This window comes from Schistosoma mansoni, chromosome 3, assembly GCF_000237925.1.
Source record: "Schistosoma mansoni strain Puerto Rico chromosome 3, complete genome".
Lineage (NCBI taxonomy): Eukaryota > Metazoa > Platyhelminthes > Trematoda > Strigeidida > Schistosomatidae > Schistosoma > Schistosoma mansoni.
Genome location: NC_031497.1, coordinates 9155092 through 9175899, shown reverse-complemented (window position 1 = coordinate 9175899; position 20808 = coordinate 9155092). Strand labels below are relative to the sequence as shown.

The following is a 20808-nucleotide window of genomic DNA, read 5'->3' as shown; positions in this document are numbered from 1 at the left end:
TTACTGAAAAGACTTGTATTCAACAACCAACACGAAGAGAAGGCCAACAATAGAGGAGGCGGAAGGAATCGATTAAATTCAATCAGATGTTATGGCTCGGCCCTGCGGGCGTAGCCATTCTGTATCACTTGTCTTTAACCACATTAAATATATTATTCTATCTTTAATGTATTCTTTACAAATACCAGACCTATATTGCTGATCGTTACGATACGATGAGTCAGAATAGACAATGATGTGACCATCATGTAAGGTCTTATAGACTAGGTCTTCACATCATGACAGATCTTAGGATCGGATTTATTATTATGATAGTACTGATAACGAATGAAACCATTATTCTACAGGCTCAACTGAATTGTACAAAAACCAAGTACACTAATCTAAAGAGGTATCGTAAATAATGTTTCAGTTGAACAGATATAATACATAGATAACTGACTATAGAGAATCAAGCCTACAAGCTATAAACCTAAACAATAATCCAATGAAATATATACCGCAAAAACGACAAACGATATTGTTTCAAGACTAAAGACCACAGTAATGTAGGCGTCCTCCAACATGTATCTCCTCATTTCCGTTGCTATTTGATTGGTCCTCCCAGTCTCCCACATTGTCCGGACGTTTCATGTACCTAAAAAAATAATTGATTTGGTTGTTAGAAGTTACATCGGCCTCGTGAGTTCCGAAGAATCTTGGCTTTCATCATGAGTCGTCACAGTTCTTCCTTCAACTTTTAGGACAAGGTTTGAATGGTTTAATTCGTTTAATGTGGTATTTTTTTCAGCAAGATTGTTTTTTACGGGATAGGGTTGCTGATCCCACTCTCAGCCTTCCTCCCATTCCTGGGCTTGAGACTGGCAGTAACTCTAGAAGAGCTGCAGGCGGAGCCACTCCAAGCGTAATTGGTAGAAAATATTAATCACTCAACGAAATTCCTTAGCCTTTCAGTTTGCATGATCAGTATATCGGTGATCATACACCACTACAACTACCTAAAGGCAGATTTGAAAAAAATGGTTTTCTTATTCAGCTAAGTCAGGTTGATGTTGGATTTAATCGAAGCCATATATTGTACAGCGCGATTTTTCTCTTTGGTCGTAACTCAAACAAAAGTGGTTGGGACGTCTGTGAGTCCTTATGTTATTCACTTGCTTTAGCTCTAAGTAATCCTGTTAATCTTATCTATTAAAATTCAATGTCTTAAGTATCGAGTTTTGGCGAAGTTTTCGTGTCTAAGACTTGCAGTTTGCCTAATAACTGTGCTGTCCACTCACCCTAGGGTGAATTGCAAAATAGCTTTTAACAACTTGCTTTTGGTTTCTGTAAGAAACCAATTTCTTGTTACTCAAAAATTATAGATTGCAAGCATAGCCTTCAGGGCTTTAAAAACACTAAACCACCTGTAGCATGACTTTCCGTTGTTTTCCCAGTGGCTTTTAAACAGTGAACACTTTGTCATTACAGTGATGGAAATGAACATTTGGGAATTGAGTGATGTGCGACGTTCACGTTGAGCATATGTTGTCCTTCAAAGGTTTGTCTCAGCTAGTATATGAAATAGTTACGGCTTGTTTTCTGTGTGTCCCAAGCTAACAACTTTGCTTGTTTTCTGCGTGATTTTAGGAGAATTTCGGGGAGAAATTCAGACCTGGGTGAATTTCGGAAAAAATTCTGGCCTTAGATAGATTATGGGACAAATCGAATTGCGGCGTAAATCTTGTCACATTTTCCCAGAACTCACCCAACATTTCATATGAGACTGTGACGAAATTGCCCTAAATTGGTCGATTTTGTCAAAAAGTTGTAAGATTAGGGTTGTTCGCTTTATCTACTTCATCGAAATTCGTAATTGAAATGCTTCTTGCGGTTAGATTTCCTTTCCATGAATTCACACGATATTTTCTACCAATGAATCAGATATGACTTGAATATGTAGATAGCAGTGTTGTTGATCCAAGACTGACAACATGCAACTTTTTAAATAATTTAACCGGAAGTGCAAATATGAATTACTGAGAACGCTCTATCATGGAGCCAGAAAGTTATACTCACCAGTGAAGCCTAAATTGATGTACGCACTGATGAATCATTGACATCAAAAAGATGGCTTCTATCTAGAGCTTGTGATAAAGTCTGGTACTGAATACTATAGTAGTATAACAAGTTACAAACCTTGTGGGAAACATTCTTCTTATTGACATTCGGTGATAAAATATACAAAAGAACGTGCACTGGAAAGTCAGGACAGCAAACTTTCACATGTATTTAGGATATTCACAAGAACTTACGTTCACTGTGACAAAACGGCCTTCATAGCTTGACGGCTGGTCATCTGCTAGACGCAAAGCGTAAATTTAATCCAGCGAATACTTTCAAGATTTTTTAAACGATCCAATACTATTGCATTATAATTCATGGAAGCCATAACTGTTAAATGTTTTAAATTTGACTTTTGTGTTAAAAACGGGTTAGTGATTAGCCTTCAGCTCCGTTAGCAATAGAAGCAAACTGGATGTTTTGATCTCATTCCTTCCTGTAACTAACTGCAATCCAGTGATTTTAACACATACTTTTTCCCAAGTCTCCTGAAAATTTTTTGCACTACTTAAATACTCTGAATTTGTCACCCCAATGATTTTTAAAACCCCATTGAAACGTTGATTGTCGACTCCACTAACATCCCAAATAGCTTATTTGTTATTAATGGACAATTCATTTCCCCAACCCAACATTTTGTTAACAGTCAAAACAACTAGACTTGCTAGTTCGTATTTTGCTAAAGAGAAAGTAACGAAGTATAGTGAATTCGTCGTGTTCCGCAAATATTGTTTTCCTCACTTTGTTTGAATTTCTGGGAGGAACGAACAATACAGTGAGTGTAAACGCTTATCATACAATTCCTTCCTTTAGTCTAAAATTTTACTGTAGATTTTATATATATGAACTTAGTTTGACATCTAAAAATAAAATGGTTGAATTGACTGACCACTTTAGGAATTTCATGAGCTTTAATAAGCTGGTTGCTAGCAAAATCTCAGCAGAGATACGAGTAATTTGTGTTTTTCAATCTACACCTAGGCGCGAAGAAGTTTTAGACACGCTTAAGCTGATAAATGTATTTTATATTATTGGACTAGATGAATCAGTTAACCAGTAATAAGGTGGATCCTGACAAATACCTGTCAGCCTGCGTGGCAATGCAACAAATGAATCCCAGAATAAACGTGGCTTGGTATCTCCGAGTGTAGTGAAGAAGCCCTAATGTTTCTGCCTGTTGATTCGTATTTTCGTCCACTTCTCCTGTATCTTGGGGGCTATTACCACTGCTCTATTTATACCGTAGTTATGAGACTGGGTTCCAGGATCCTATTTCACATTTTGATTTCTTGTTTGGTCTGGAAATAAAATTTTTTAGATGTTTTACATTGAATTATTATTTCTCAGTAATTAAGGTTGAATATTACTTTTCCCTATTCCAGTGATTTTTCGTGACAGTCTTGACGTCAAACTTACAACTAAATCCATGTCTCTTGTTAATGATGGAAAAAGTGAGGCTTCTCAAACTTATCCTGCTGAGCAATCTATAATTCAAGCTTGGGAACGTCAACAGGATGTTCACTTGACTAATTCTCATTTGGATATGTTAGATGCTTGGTCTTCAGATGGTGGTAGCATTTCTTCATCTTCCTCTTGCTTTTCTGATGATCACTGTACGGATCCCGAAAATCTAAGTTTACCATCTATACCTTTGTGTGAACCGCCAGAAGAAAAACACCTTAATTCCATTAAGGATACACACAGGTTTTCACATCCTCAAAAGTATCCGCTTCATTACCTCAAGTACGTACATTTTTCTTGTTTGGTCTTGCCTTAAAACCAGTGTCCATTATGATAACTTTAAGATGTTTTTTGTGTTGAAACAGAATATTCACTTTAGCTGACAGTTAATTACATAAACTGCAGCCTTGAGAAAAAATATTGCGTTCTGTTTGACCAGTCGGGTTGTACCACTGACTTTCACAGTGTGGTTCGAATCATATTATTTAGATTCTGGTTTGAACTATTGTATTTTAAATTACAACTCACTGACATAATAATATTACGTTAGCAAAGAGTTTAGAATTTCTTGAATTATATCCACTCATCGACAAAATTATTTATTCAGTGAATAATCATATATAACAACATTTTACGCACAAAAACCGCAAACCACTAAAAACTGACTGATCAACGAAACCTTAAGGTCTTGTCGTGCCTTGTTTTTAAATCATATCATGTTGCTGGTGTGTGAATACTCACTTGGTCTGATGGTTAGGTTTATTCATCATACTAATATATCCAGTCTAATAAACAAAAAGTCCATTTTTATGGCCTTGTTACACTACACAAAGGTCAAATCAGAAGCGTCACAACCTAAAGCATAGTATGGATTAATTCACTGATTCTTCATCCCAGGTAACCAAAGTTACCAACGATACTGCCTTGAGATATTTCGAAGGATCCTTAAATAAGTTCACCCTACCTTACTGTCCATGCTTTTTGAGACGGTGACAAATGCTTCGAAAAAAAAGCTATCGAAAACCAACAAAACCAAGTAGTTGAAAAACACGCGGCCTCAAGCAGATGTTTACCAGAATGTGATCATACGATCTGAGAAATCCAAAAAGCAAACATGTGTATATAGTGTTCGGTCTGACAAGAACCAAATCAATAATAGGAATGTTAGCGAAATGTAGACATCAACAGTTGTCGGAAACCACAAGTTCTGAGAAAAAAGACTCACAACAATGATTGAATATATTCTTGTTATTGACAAAGGTTACCGGAAGCGAGTTCGAAGGATTTGCCGTTCACTACTACCAAGAATTATTATCGGATATTAATAGTTAGGATCATAACTATTTTACTCAAAATCAAGTTTAAACACTGGGATTTTTGTCGTTGATCATTTTCTCATATCGGACAAGACGAAGTTCATCATGCACTGTACCATCAATTGTACACACTTACTTGCTGGTGTTTCAAGTTTATTCAGCCAGTCAGTCAGCTACAAAGTAGGACCAGGCACATTTATGCATCGGTCCAAGTTGACATACCTCGTTAGCACAACAAGGTGAACACCGGATTCATAGTAGTTAATTTAGTGGTGATAGTATATAAAAGAAAGGTTGTATATAAAGATATAGTATAGGAAGGAAGAAAGTTATGAAGCAATTTTAATTTTAAGGTTTAAGGGAAGATAAAGAGTGTATACACCTACGCCATTGTGATCGATTCTGAGCCATGTCACCTAGAGTCTCCAACCATTGGTTACGATAGTCACGCGGACCCCAACCAGGTAGTCTGCATCTACTAACATGGCTCAGACTAGAGATTAGTGACTTCAAGCACTGATGCCACGTCTTGGTTTGGCCGCCCCTAACTCTCTTCCAACCATCCCCTATACTAGTCAGCATTGCGCGTCGTGGTAATCAGTGTTCAGACATACGTAACACGTGGCCCAACCATCTCAGTCGATGAAGATTCATGACCTCATCAACTGATCTACCATCATTCCCTAATACCCTGCATATAACCTCACTATTACTTATTCGGTGATCTCAGCAGATGCGAGCAATATTTCTAAGGCATCTTTGGTCAAATACAAGTGACTTACGAGTATCTTCTACTCTTGGTGACCACGTTTCGCAGCCGTAAAGTAGAACAGAGCGAACTGTTGAGCAGTATACTCATCCCTTAATTGATAGACGGATATCTCGTCTTCACCATCTTTCTATATTAACGTAAAGCTTCACTTAAAATGTATGTGCTCAAGTTTTTACATTTTGTAATAACGATAGAAGTAGAACAGTAAAAAAATAAGTACAATCAAAATGAAAGGATCATGTAAGTTCATAAAAGAAAGTAAATAGAAAGTAGAAAAATGATCAAGACCTGGAGAAAGATAAAAATAGATGAATTTGTTTCGTTATTATCAACTTGTTTGTAATTCTATACCTTTATGGATCACTACATGCCATTTATGCTGTCTTGCAATTATTATTTGCTGTTTTTGATTTTGATGGTCTCTGATGTATAATCTGACTCTAGTATGTGCACCAAACCTGTCTAGTTGTTACTTGGTTTTCTTTCTGTTACATTTTGGTTTGAGGTTGGTTAATATCTTTATTTTTCAGCAGCTGGCAATTAACTTTTATTTCCTAACAGACAACTTATATCGTTAGCTTACTATCGCCTTAGCTTTTCTTAATATAAATGCTGTTTCATTTTCGAAGATATGTTAGTACTGTGGTGTGTCCTACTGATTTCGACAGATATAAGTAGTATGTATCACCAATCGAAAGTAAAATGCCTGGTGGCAGAAGGTTAAGGAGATCGAAGAAAAGAGAACAAGAACAGAGAATGATTGGCGAGAAAACGAAGGGACAATCAAGTCTGAAACAATTGATTGACATTTTGTACATGAAGTATTTACTGTATGGTTCTCAGATTTTACTAAGAGGTTCCGTAATTTAGTGTTCAAAGAAGTTGGTTGTTCCTACCGGTGTTCTTGTTCACTGCAGTACGATTAAAGTGATGGCTTGTTTACAATTTATGTAGTGAAGTAATCAAATGATTTTAAGAAATATGTGTTTGTTAGTAGTTGACAAACAAATGTGCAGGTAACTAGTCTTTTTTTATATAGATTGACCAAATTAGATGTAAATCATTCACTTCATTAATTAAATGCTCATTTTATAGATGTTTTTTCTTTGAACAGATCTGCTGGTGTTTACACTGGCAAGGAAGTTATTGACCTGGCTATCGATCGGTGGGAGTCGTATAAGAACCTATGTCATCAAGCTCTATACGTCTTAAGACAGCAGCTTGTCGATGCCTATATACCTTATGCCATAGAGGAGAGTAAAGCGAGTTCAACCAAACCAGTATTAGATAAAGGAAGTAAGTTGATGCTGAACTTCATTTGCTCTCTATTTATAATCAGAAGCAATCAGCTAAAAATTGAAAATTAGTATCCGTTACTTCTTACAACCATAAAACATTTACATTAAAAGGATTCAGTACGGATAACTTTGATCAATATTGTCCTCGGAGAGTTGATAGTATGTTACGAAAAAATCGAGCGAAGAATTCAATGCAACTAGATTGATAAGTCTGGGAAACTAACTTTGATTCGAAGAATGAATGTCTCGTTTTCTATAAGGCTCCCACATCAATGTTAAGTGCAAGAGTAGTATTTTAGAATGTTGGTTGATGGACGAGATGCCAAAATATAAAATCAACTGTTGTTAAGCTGAGATTTGCATGAATGTCCAACTTTCATGTATTTATTATTATGAGATTGTGGAGATTGTTGAATCCCATTGAATTCACAAAGTTAAACATGTACTTCATTGGACCCGTCTCAGTGGTCTAAAGGTTAAGCGCTCGTGTGCGAGGCCGAAGGCCTTGGCTGCGGGGTCGTGGGTATGCACACTGCTGAAAGGACTCAAACTGAAACTAAACGGCCTTTCAGTGCTTCCAGGTTTTTAATGGTTGTCTCATTTGGATTTATTCGTGATCTCAATGAAACTTCCTGTATTTGGTCTGTAAGATAACGGTTATTCGTATCTAAGGCTTTTGTTGAGTATTTTGGCGACTCCCTTGTACTCTACGTATCAGACAACTTTTGTTTCAACGTTCGAATATTCCTCTTAAAATGGAGTTCTTTTCATTCTTTTTCATTGTTAGTCTTTGGTGTTTTCTTATCAAAGTAATGTAACTAACCATGTACCGAAGGAAAGCTAATCTATCCCAATCATTTATATTATATTTAAAATAGACCATATGACCTTACCGAACAATTTTCTTTCCTCTCACTACTTCGTTGTTGTTAGATGAGAATAATGATACGAACACTGTTTGTTATGTAATAGTGAGATCTGTCTGTTAACCTTGAATGGTTTTTAGTTGTCCAAATATCAATCATTGTGTTTACTTGACGATTCATGGAAATTATAAATAACCTGTTATCAGGCTATGATAGTCATAAATACATATAAGGTGTATTCTCATATACATGCAAGTGGGTTTCAGTACGACAAAGGGGAGTTCATGAAATACAGAATTATCCTTATTCTATGTACGGATCTCTATAAGTAGTGAACTACTGCAATTAAGCGTTGAGAAGTTATTGGTGGTTTTTGATGTTTTCTACGTGTTTCCGTTTGTCTAAATGCACAGAAACTGTTTTATAATCAAGGCAATACTGAAAGGTAAAGAAATGATAGTTTCTGAGTCTAGTTGACTAGAATGTTATTTACAAAACTTTGGTCAATATTGGAACTTCCCTGTGGAGACTGGTTACATAATATTTAATTACCAATTGAACAAGGTAGGGTGTTTAAAAAGTCTTCATCAAAATAAAATACGATCCAAGAGTTTATATTAGTTTTCAGCAGTATCAATATTTGTTACATCCGAACGAAGAATAAATGCATTTTAACTGTTTGGTATCATTTATGAACTATTATTACATATATCCTTTTTAGATAATCATTAAGTAACTAGATTATATATGTATTCATATTCCTTTTATCATAACCTTTCATTTGATTTGCTGGTTACCGTTATACGATTTACCATCCTTAAATTATCCCCAATTTATTAGTTACATTATCTCATACTCACAGCCACTTTTGGCTTAATCTTGTATAATTGTCACTTTTCATTTTATGATGTGCGGTTTGATATGCTTGTATATAGACCAAGTATGTCCGAAATATACGATTCATACAGCGGAGGCTGATATTGTGTTCTGGACTGAACCGGCTGGGCTAGGCGAGTTGTTATGCAGCGGACCAATAAGGACTCAGTGTTGACTCAAGACTGCTAACACGTCATTGGTTTAGCACGGAGACAAGGTCAGATAAGTCGGTATTTTGATTGGAGATTTTGTCACGTGGTAATTGACAGAGCCACAAGTCACAACAGTGTTATTATTAAATATTTGATGTATTTCCAGTTCAATAAACAGAGCAAGACATGTAATCAGTTTGTTCCGAATACACAACTGTATTGAGCTATTCTATGAAATGACCCTGTTCTTTTTCCCCTTTCTAATTACTCTGTCAATATTTATATCTTGTATAGTTTATCGCCAGTAAATAGAGAACTCCTCATTTTTAACTTTGAATGAGTATATCTTTCGTAATTTTACGTAAATAAAGTCCATGATAATTTATAACTCAAATCTGTCTGATGTATATTTTTATCCATTAGGTAGATATTGTCTAACTTCATAATTTATCAGTAATAATGATAATAATAATTTGTTCTCATTTATTAGATACAATATCTACTTTACCGAGTTGTGATCGACGTAGACAACGTGCTGCTCAAAAATTGTTGCGTCACTCTGTAAAGGTAATTTTCAACTTGTCCCTATTTTCAATGAATGTATACTGAAATATACGCTAAATCATGGAAATCACAGATTTTTTCAATATATTCGCTGATATAAGATATAGTTATGGTAGGAACTTCTACTGTTTGAATCTTATCGATGCTTAGGATTGCAATTGATTATCCCGTAGCATGCATGCGTCCTGTGCGAATAGTCTGGATATTGCCATTAGGTCACAAGCGTTCTAAGCATAGATAGGCTGTCGCTAACAGTGTAAACCAGAACATGTGTTTCGTTCTATTTGATACTCGTCAGCTGGGTGTACCAGTATCTCAAGGTTGATTTTAACTTGGGGACACTCCGGCACAAGCCAATAGTTATTTAAACTCAGTAGCTAAGCGGACAACGCGTTGGCGTTTGAAGCGAAAGATTTTGAGTTGAGATTCCAGAATGAACATCGACTGTAGTATACAGGTACACTCAGCTGATGAGCATTAGGTGGGACGGATCACGCATCCTGGATTCCATTGTTAGCCACCGCTTATTTCCTTAGTTTGTCATAATAGTCTTAATTTGGAATTTTCCTGTTACTGTTGAAACTAATTATAATTTGTTTTTCATTTGGAACTCGATAGGACATTATTTGAAATAATTGTGATAATCACTTTTATCACCTTGTTCATACTACAATAATTCAAAATCACCTATGAACTGGACGAGGTCGTCTGTTTTATTCCAGTCTGTATTTTTACCTTACATCAAAGATAGATGTCTCGTTTTCTTAAATATCTTTCCGTAGGTTAAAAATTCATCAGTTAGCTTTTGGTGGCCCTGTATCTGACTCCAGTTAGATAGTATGCTGATTGTCATCGAAATATGCATCCCGGCTGCTCTCGTATATAATCATCAACTTAACTCGTGTTAAAGAATAACGGAATTAAATAAGTCAAACACGAGAATGAATTTTGAATGTTGACGTCCACTCCAGGACTCGAACTCAGTACCGTTCGCTTGGAATGCCGTCGCGTTTTTCACCTGACTATTACCTTGTGCGATGGGGTGAATTTGAATTCAATGATATTGGTTTTTTGAATCTTCCCGTTATTGTTTAGGACTGCAATTAATCAGTCTCTTGTGACTTAATGACAATATCAAGGCAATCCACACAGGTTGTACATATGCCAAAAGAGACTGATCAATTACAGTCCCAAACAACAATGGGAAGATTTGAAAAACCAATATATATGAATTAGAATGTAAATAAATTTGATATAAATTTTAGGTATTTTAGTCGACTGGCTACAGATCAAATTGAGTAAAGCATTAATTAACAGTTAATATTACTATAAATGACAAAAAGTTCTAATAATTGGTTTTTGAATATACATAAACTGTATAGAATTTTAAACGATAATATATTAATCTTTAATATCATCCAATCAAAGATTGGATGCATTTCATACTGCGGTAAACAAATACATAAGTCGATTTAGTTTATGTTGTGACGTTACAGGAATAATGAAATGTTTAATATATCACGGATTTCGTCTAATCAGTACATTGTTTTACATTCTTTTCATTTCTTTTATAGACTGCCAATCAGAGACATTTAGCCTGTGTATCTAAATTTGCTATAGTTAGTAATCGTATAGCAAAATGGTGTAGGCCACCTAATGCAAGTCAGCAATGTCGTTTTCGTGATCCTACAACAACAACTTGGGAAAAACGTTGTACAAATGCATGTGTCCCTCTATTACCTGTATGTTCTCATCATTTAGTTCAGATCAGACCTGCACCAGACTACAATAAAAATTCATCAAATGAACAAAAACTATCTATTGATGAGTCAAATTCAAACATCGACAGTGAACATGTGAATATTAAATCTGAAAATACAATAATTGAATATCATGTAAATGGTGATACTACTACAGTTGATGTCAAATCATCAAATGTTTCACCTAATACAACCATTTCAAATCGTAGTTGTAATCCATCATTATACGGTGAATTGTCCACATCAAATTTTAATAAATCAATGAAATTTGATGATCATACTACTAAATCACAATCTTCACGTTTAAATCGTAGTAGCAAAGGACATTCTGATCAGCCCAGTGTAAGTAATCCTATTTCTCCAACTTTGCAAATTTCACCACAAGTAAGTGAAACTTTCTTTTTATAGATATTTTACGTGGAACTTCGTTGAAATTTTAATATATAGTTTCAAAAAAATTGGACATTAAATACATCCAATGCTTTAGATGTAGAATACATATTTGTAACTGTTTAAGTAACTTAGTAGTTCCAACTTTTCGTTCATTAATCTAGTCTGCGTTTCTTTAAGGAAGTACAATTTAGAAAGATAAATAAAGTCAAATTACCAAGTCCGTGCTAAACAATTAACCGTTCATGATCAGATGCTGAGTTTGATTTATAAATATGGGTCAGTTTAGCGTTTTACATGACGTTGTGGATGTTATTTTAATTTATTCTCATTGCCGTGGCTAACAATGCAAGCATGTTTGGAATGCACTTCTCACTCTAGTTGCAAAACGTCCTTCGACTGGTTTACGTCAACTACTGAGCCAATGATACGAAATGAAGTAGTTAAGAGCTCTGACCAATTCATGTTTCTTAAAGTTCTCATCAGCTGCAATATGCTAGTGTTTGATGAAATCTCTTTATGGACTCAAAAAGCTCGGTTGACCTTTGTCAACTTACATCACTTGTGGCATAGGTAAGATGTCCATTTTCCTACCAGAGGCCGAGTATACTGCACAACAATCCACTGTATGTTACTTCAAATTTTATGAAAGTAAAAGACATGGGTAAACTTCAGGTTTCTGATTAAGCACTTCTTATATTTCGTGAAACGGTCAAGTGAACAATGTTGTGGTTAAACATTGAGTATTAAGTGATGATTGAAGTTATGAATCTTGATCAACTAGGGCGGTTGAAACACGTTACTTATATCTAACTACATCCTACCTCAACAGAGGATGTTTGTTGGTGTCGAAATTGGTTTCCAGAAAGATAGGGACGGTCAAATCGAAACGTAGCACCAGTTTTTGAAGTCATGACTGTTGATTTGACCTATGTTGGTAAGTGCAGACTATATGATCGGGGTCTAGGTGTTGACCAAAATCAGTTGTTGGCGATGTTAGGTGACGTAGCCCAGAATCGGTCACAGTGGCACAGGCGCATTCACTCTTTATATTCCTTCGAATCTTAAGTTCCAGTCTTCCTCTGCATATTCTTTTTAATCTTAATTTTTCGTGCTATATTTTTGATCTTTAGGATTTCTCATTGCCGTTGCTACTACACTACTTCAGTTGCTTTACTATTCATCTTGTTGATTTCATCACGTCATGCTATTGTGATGTGGGAGTTTGGGCCAATGCACATTTACTCCAGGCTCTACGTTGATTGTGACGGACTGACAATTAAAATTTAACTTCTGTATAATGTTTTAAGTGTGTTATACTGGGCATTCGAAGGAATAGAAAACTAAAAATCGATAGAAAGAACTTAAAAACTAATTAATCTTAGTCACAAAGATCATTAAAAATACGATTTTATACCTATTACTTACATTAATTTATTGCAGATTAATAAAGAGAGGATTTCAGTTGCTATTAGTATCCTATTTTTAAGAAAACGATGAATCGTTTAAATCTTAAGAAACACATAGCATTATAAACTATTCTTTTTTAAAAAAAGGATGTTTGGATTTTCCGGTACGGTGAATAATTGAATATTCCATTATTTTTGTGACTAAAGTGTTTATTTTTGCATTCAAACAAAGTCGGAAGTGGGTTGTAAGTATAGATATGTTAGTTTATTCGCTTACAATATTTTTCTAACTTCTTTTCACATTCTTATTTCAACTAAACTAAATGTCTGGTACATATGTTCATTGATTCGGTTAACTATATCTTCGTTTTTTGCAAGTGGTGAGTAATGTTATAGATTGATAAATTAACTTATTTGAATGGTTTATGAGGAATACTTGAATATCAAATCCTGCTATGTATCTGCAAAAGTAACGGAAATGCATAGTTCAATAACACTGGAAAGTTTTATATATTTAGCTCGCTATTACTCAACTCTGTTGACTGACAGGTTTTGTGGCGGACGTTTTCGTTGAAAGGTGTATAAAAATTGTACATAGACTTTTACTAGAACAGTATGGTCGATGTAGAGCTTATGGCGAGTTATCATCGGAATAGGCAACTTTAATCGGCGTTTTTAAGTATCACACACTTTTTATTTTCGTTTAGTTTCGTCATAAATGTTCTAGAAATTACACATTTAAATTTCGACGGATGGTTTTCCTTTCAAGAAACCCACTTATCGAATTAGAACTTGCAGATAATATATATTTGCTTACAAATTTCGGAGCCTTCTGAACGCCTAAAATAAAATCGTAGGAATGCGTGGGATGCAGTTCTCTCCCTTTGGTCGCAAACGTTGCGTCAAGTCCTAGACTGGTCATAGAGAGTGAATTAATTAAGCGCGCTGATCACCCCACATATTTTTGAGGTCCCATTAGCTTTATGGATTTTGTTTTTGACCAAATCTCGGATCGGGCACAGTAAGCTCACCTAGGTTTTAATAATCTGTCCCACTTAATAGCACAGGCCAAATGCTCGTCTGTCAACTAAGGAGGATCGCATTGCACACCTTTCTACTCTGTATTACTTCATACTCGTGGAACATGTTTCGTTAAAGTAGAAATCATACGTAGCCTGTAATTACTTGATCATGTATCGTTGAGAAATCGATCGCGTATCGTCAAACAATGGAGTGGATAATACTAAGGTTAAACGTACGGTACTAGGTGAAGATTGAAAATTGTTTGACAAAGCTATGAATTATCAACTGATATGTTTATGGGACAAATTACGTATGCTAAACTCCCACTGTTCTGGCAATCAAAGCTGGCTAGTGTATGAGTGTAGGTATGAAAAGAGCTGGGGGTGGTTGAATCAAGGTTTGAAATTAGTTCACAAGATCATTGACTTGTACTGAGTAGTGTTGGTAGGTGTAGGTCACTTGATCTGAGCCGGCATAATAGCAGCAGCCAATAGTTGTAGGTACTGCCCGAGATGAATCACAATCAATGATAGTGACTCAATTCAGTTTACTCTTTATCCCTCTTTACATCAGTTGGTTTCAATTTTCTTTGATACCTTACTTCTTTCCCTTCTTTTTTTATCGATATTTCCAAAGTTGTTCACACTATTCCTCTTGTATCCAGTCTTTTACTATCCATCTTATTGATTTCGGATCACTGTGGAGATAAGGTATGGGGACTTTGGCTGATAAATATTTATGTCAGTTTTGAACTAATGGTAACAGACTGATTTACTTACCGTTATTACTTTGAGAATGGTTTAAATAATCTTGAATCTCTTAAAAAAAACATGCATTTTTTGTAGTTTAATTCTTTCTAAATCGAACTATGCAACCTGATATATCGTTCGTTTACGTCTAAAAAAGCAACTTTCACGACTTAAAGGTGTCAAGAATTCACATTTACTTTTTCATTTTAATATTACGAATGATGACTAACTAATATATTTTTTAGTGTTTCAATTAAATTCTCTAGGGATATGGCTCTTAACTTTCCTCTCTAATAAAAGTATTTCTAGTTCACTTTTTGTGTCCATCATTATCCTATTTGCTGATGAATTCGAAATCTAACAAGTAGGTTACAAGTTTGAACCATAGTCTGCTTGGTTTCCTCTAACAAGTCAGGTAGTGTCACTAGCCTAAACATTAAATCTGTTCATAGGAATAGTTAATTTGCCACTGAGCTATATTGATTTTTAAGTAAAAAAGTAGCTTGGCATTAGGATACTCTTACCAGGTTTCATTAAAATATAATAAGCACTTATACACACTAAATAATTGTAAATAAGTGCTTTTTTTTTTCTTGATACCTGTAATTTCACTCTGACGTTAACTTATATATATATATAATTTATTACTATATCTTGTTTTACTTTTCTTATCCGCTTGTGTTTTCTTGTTTATTTGCTTAGTATTTATTTCGTCGTTGTGGTGGTGGGCCATCTCAAAATTGTTCAGAACCGGTCATTGCATGGAATCCTTTTACTCGTTGTATGTACCATTCTACCATCACATCAGTTTGTACTGATACAACTTCTCTTATGGATGTAAAAGCTACCGCAAAAGATGTATCAACATAAGGATATCGGATTATCAGTATAAAGGATTTTTTTCAAACTAATAATCATAAATTTTTTTGTTTGTAAAAACGATATCTTTGTTCATTATTTTTTTGTTATCGAATGTTTCATTATTTATACGTCATAATATACAAATGTATTCCATCTATCTCTGTTTTTGTATTCTAATATCTATGTCTTTACCTCAAAATTTTACTGTCTTTAGCAGTCAAAATTAAATCCTCTACTTATTCAATGTGTATATATGTATTTTATTTTAGATGAATGGTACCGGTGTTTTCATTGTTAGCGCATTACGTAGTCCTATCGGTCGAATGTCTGGTTGTTTATCCGGTTTATCAGCTCATCAATTAGGCGGTCAAGTAATTTCATCTGTATTGGATAATGTTGTGGAGAATTCAAATAATCCAAAAGAATTAAAAAATCACATTATGGAACATTTGGAAGAAGTGATTCTTGGTCAAGTGTTAACAACATCTACTGGACAGAATCCTGCTAGACAAGCTGCTATATTAGCTGGTATATATATATGTATATCACTATTTTCACTATTTTCAGATATATGATTGCATTTCAGCTTTAAATAAGTAGGCAATTCCTCGTCTAGTAATAAAGTTCTGTCATAGTGAACATTTTTAGCTCAAGTGAGTAATTTCGGTGGAGCTTCATTCTCTGAGCTGGACGGTTTGGTCGTGGAGCTTTCATTGTTCTTCTGAACAACATCAGCACATACTTCAAGTAGAAGTAAAGCATTCAAATTTCTCCACATATGACTAACGGATTGTCCTGTAGATCTTGATCTACCTTTTTATTTTTGATTGTATCTCTCTCTGATTTGATTCTTGGTCCTCCATATTTGTTCATGATTTTTCCGATTGGTTGATGGGTTGGATCGATTCCGCTGTTTGTTGATTGCTGAGTGACCCAAGCTTCTAGAAACTCTCACACCCGAAAAATTCGGTTATTTTTTTAGAATAGTGGAAGAAAACAGATTGATATACCTATTAAAATTGTGTCAAATTCTTTTTTGTTTATTTGAACATTTTAATTGACTTTTGAAAATTTATATTTGTTTGAATAAAGCCAAAACAAAATTTAAGGCAAAATAGTATGATTCCGTTCTACTTCTAATGTTGTTTTGGCATTATTCAAATCCGTATATTTGTTTATTTTTTGACTGGTAGTTAACTTATTCCCTTCCTGCTTCATATTGTCTAACCGGTGATCACTAATTGGAAAGGTAGACTGTCTTCAATTCCTAATAAGTCTAAGTATGTATCGTAATTGTGGTATAATTGCAATTCAGGAATCTTGATTAAATGATTTACAAGATGATTCCTCAGTATCACTAAAAAAATTCAATATTTATCGTCAGGATCGATCAAGCGATGAGAAAACGAAACTTGTTGAAAAACTTTGTGCTGAGAATTCTATATTGTACCAAAAATATAATATTTGAATAAAGCTAATAATAATAAATAAATCATAACCAAATAACAGATAAATATCTCTCAATTGCTAATATCTGTAATTTTCGGTTTGTATGTAAGTAAATAATATTGTGTAATATATATTTTTTAAACACTTTGTAGGAATTCCTTATTGTGTGCCTGCTTGGAGTGTGAATATGATGTGCGGATCAGGTTTGAAGTCTGTTTGTTTAGGTTTTGATCGGTTAAGTCTTCCTTCCTCGGTGGATGGGGGTTGGGTAATAGCTGGTGGACAAGAATCAATGAGTCAAGCACCACATGCGACTCCTCCTAGAGCATGTTTACGTCGTGCAGGGGGTCAAAATACTTCAGAACTTCCAAATTATGGTAGTTTCACCTTACTAGATACGATTATGAATGATGCTTTAATGGATGCGTTCTGTAATCTCCCTATGGGTGGAACGGCTGAAAATGTTGCAAAAAGGTAAGGAATATTTTAGTTTGATGTAGCATATTTTGAGTTATGGATAAATAAGTGATTTAATAAAAAATCACAACGATGTCAATGCACGTAACTTAGTGATTATATGAATGTTTATAATTCATCATATTATGCTGTTTTTTGACGTTTATCAGTAAAACATATTTATAATTTCAGATATACTTGGTATCGGTTGCTTGAATCTTTCCATAGATGTTTATGACTGCAATTGATCTGTCGTGGAGATCCTTTAAGATCTTGTGTGTATTAGTCATCAATGGGAAGATTTAAACAGCTTATACAAATGAGTTAAAATTCACGCCATTGCACAAGCCAATGGCTATCTGAACTCAGAAGTTATGTGGATAACGCTTTGGGGTTTGAAGCGGACACTACTGGGTCCGATTCCAAATGTGAACATCAACTCTGGTATCCAGGTGCATCAACTGACGAGTCCTTTGACTTGGTATCGAGAGCGGAATTTGTTAAACATAAATGATTTTTTTCATAGTGAAGCGAATGTCTTTTTTGTGATAAATCTAAAAATCTAACTTCATTATAATATCGTCAGTTTGTTACTGAGATCAATTTGCACTGTCAGAACTACTACTATTACTGACAAAAGATTAATTAATGCGTTTACTTTTCACATATCTTGTCTAGTTTAGGTGATTTATCTTCCTAAATGTTTCTAGAAATTATACACGTGCTGAGACTAAAATATATTTTATGTATTCATTGATTTTTCTCCTCCTAATTTTAACTTTTGTTGAATTTATCAATAATTATGAAAGATTTGGAATTAGCCGAGAAGAACAAGATTTATTCGCTTTAAGATCACAAGAAAAATATGCAACCGCTCTGAAAGCTGGTCATTTTATCAATGAAATAACACCAATTAAAGTGAGTTTAGTAAATATTATTGTAATATACACATATGGATGAAGAATACTGTTTTTTATAGATTTTCATCATGTTCTACAGTTAATTATGCACTCAAATCAGTGATCTAAACGAGTGATCATGTTCAAAGCAAGTACATTTTTAAAATTATGGGATATGAATTCAGGATTGGTAGTAAAATAAAATTCTAGTTGTTCAACTGTTTAGTATGTAATACTAACTTTAATTGGCTTGTACGTCAATCGAAACTATGAAATTAAAAATGACAATCGATAGAGATAACAGGCTGAGAAAAATATTGGTGTAATTACGAAACAGATCAAATGTTTGGTAAAGGATTACTGGCAAAAATCTAGCCCTTAACATCGACAACGAGAAAACTTGATCACTCATAAATAAATAATTAAATCCATTTCCTCTGTACGAGCTAGTGGATATCTGGACACATAGCCCAGTGTTTAACACGTTGAGTTTTTGAAGCAATATATACTGGTTTTGAGTCTCTCAACACTGGAATGCAAGCACATTCTCTTGGCAAGTCCCGAATGGGCTCCAGGATCCTGAGGGAACAAAAGGCATATAAACCTGTTGTCGGTCACCGGCTACCATGGGACTGCATCTCCTGACGTTGCTCCATTGCCTTATGGATCAGACCTTTAGGTCGAAGGCTCCGGATGTGTCCTCCCAAGAAAACCATCTGCTTCAGTCTGGGCACCCGAGCAGGATCACAGCCCACACACAAATCAAACGAAGTGACAATTACTACTGGAAATACTATTCCTGCTTCAATTAAAATTCAAATAATTTACGTTCATTTGGTGACATTCTTTTTTATTTTTTATATACTACATCACTTATCTACTCTCTTCTATTCTCACTTTGTGTATTCTTATTTTTCAACTTATACAGCAGTTCTCCTATGGTGGAAACCCTGCTCTACCTAAACGATCTCGAGTCACTGACTAGTCGAATTTTGAATCCTACCACGGAATACGAATTCTAAATCAGCCTTTCTGAAACATCTGACATTCAAACTGGCCTACTTCGACGCTCGCACACTAATGCAGATCGGACAACCGATAGAGTTGGCCATGTCTTTAGAAAGTCTTAATATCGACGTCTGTTGTCTATTCGGGACCTGTATTCAAGACTAGTGAAGTATCACAAATTCGCTCTCCATCTGTCGCTTCAAAAAGCTAGCTACCGTCCCACTGAAAAGTATAGATGAGCATTGGTTGCAATTGCATAACGCCATGAAAATGGCGAGTAGAGTCGCTTTCAGCTTCGCGAAACGTCCCGCTTATAAGCACTGGGTTTCTTCAAGCTCCTTACAACTCATTGAAGCCCATCCGTCTAGGATGTATTGATCACATCTTCACCTTTCACCAAATATTAGAACACCGTCATACTTATTACAGGTCAACAATCGTGGTGTTTCTTGATATCAGGGCTGCCTTCGATTCGTTGAATAAGACTGTTCTCTGTTGAAGAAGGGTTTGCCTGAGAAGTTTAATAACATCTTAAAAACCCTGTATACAAATACCTCAAGCAGAGTGATGGCATACAGCCACCTCTCTCCATTGTTCCATTCAAGTAGTGGGGTAAGGCGAACTTGTCTAATCTGACAATTTCTCTTCATTTTCGATGTCGATGACATTCTGGAAACGGTTCTTATGGATGTAGGCAATGGTAGTGTGGATCTGTTATCTGAAGTAAGACTTCTCGACTTTAGTATGCGGATGATATTGTCTTGCTGTGCGGTAATGCCCAAGCCATGCAATCCGCACTTAATCAGTTGGCAATTAGTGTCCGTAGCTATGGTGTGTCCTTTGCATTTTCGAAGTGCAAAGTACTTTGACAAGACTGGCAAGACCCTGATCCTGCATTTACCTTTGATAGTGAGCAAATAAAAGCAATTGAGAAGTTCGTGTATCTGGTAGCTGCATAAGTGCCGGTGGTGGCGTGAACGTTGAGATCAATTCATGTTTAGTGAAAGCCAGAGCGGTTTATGCCAATTTGGGTCATCTTTGGCGCCTTCGTGATGTTAGTCTGGCTGTAAAGGTTCGGATCTACAACGCGTCGGTGAGAGCAGTTTTGCTCTGTGTTTGATCATCGTTGTCTGAAGGTTTGCTGATATTCACTGGCAACACCATGTTATTTCATGCAGTTAATTCCCTTTATGAATTTAAATAAAGACAGAACAAATATTGATGCAGAATAGTATGAATTCATTATATTTCGTGGTTTCTCATCAGTTGCTTACAACCAAATATGTATTAGAGTTTTAGCATCGGGGAAATAAATAGGATGGAACGACTGACATAAGTGAATGGTTATCATTGATGACCTTTTGTTATTCCAATCCTTTACATTCACTTATGTCAG

General features: G+C 35.2%; 1 protein-coding gene across 1 annotated transcript in view; it reads left to right on the top strand.

Annotated features, from left to right (window-relative positions):
• Positions 1 to 946: 946 nt before the first annotated feature.
• The window catches only part of Smp_197330 (acetyl-CoA C-acetyltransferase), a gene marked incomplete at both ends in the record, with an annotated part of 26515 nt that continues 6653 nt past the window's right edge, over positions 947 to 20808 (top strand). The window contains 9 exons of the mRNA XM_018799133.1: positions 947 to 1133; positions 3486 to 3846; positions 6767 to 6948; positions 9335 to 9411; positions 10983 to 11552; positions 15442 to 15576; positions 15870 to 16128; positions 17202 to 17523; positions 18315 to 18423. Of these exons, the coding sequence (XP_018650952.1) occupies positions 947 to 1133; positions 3486 to 3846; positions 6767 to 6948; positions 9335 to 9411; positions 10983 to 11552; positions 15442 to 15576; positions 15870 to 16128; positions 17202 to 17523; positions 18315 to 18423 (2202 nt within the window). The remainder of the gene's footprint in view (positions 1134 to 3485; positions 3847 to 6766; positions 6949 to 9334; positions 9412 to 10982; positions 11553 to 15441; positions 15577 to 15869; positions 16129 to 17201; positions 17524 to 18314; positions 18424 to 20808) is intronic.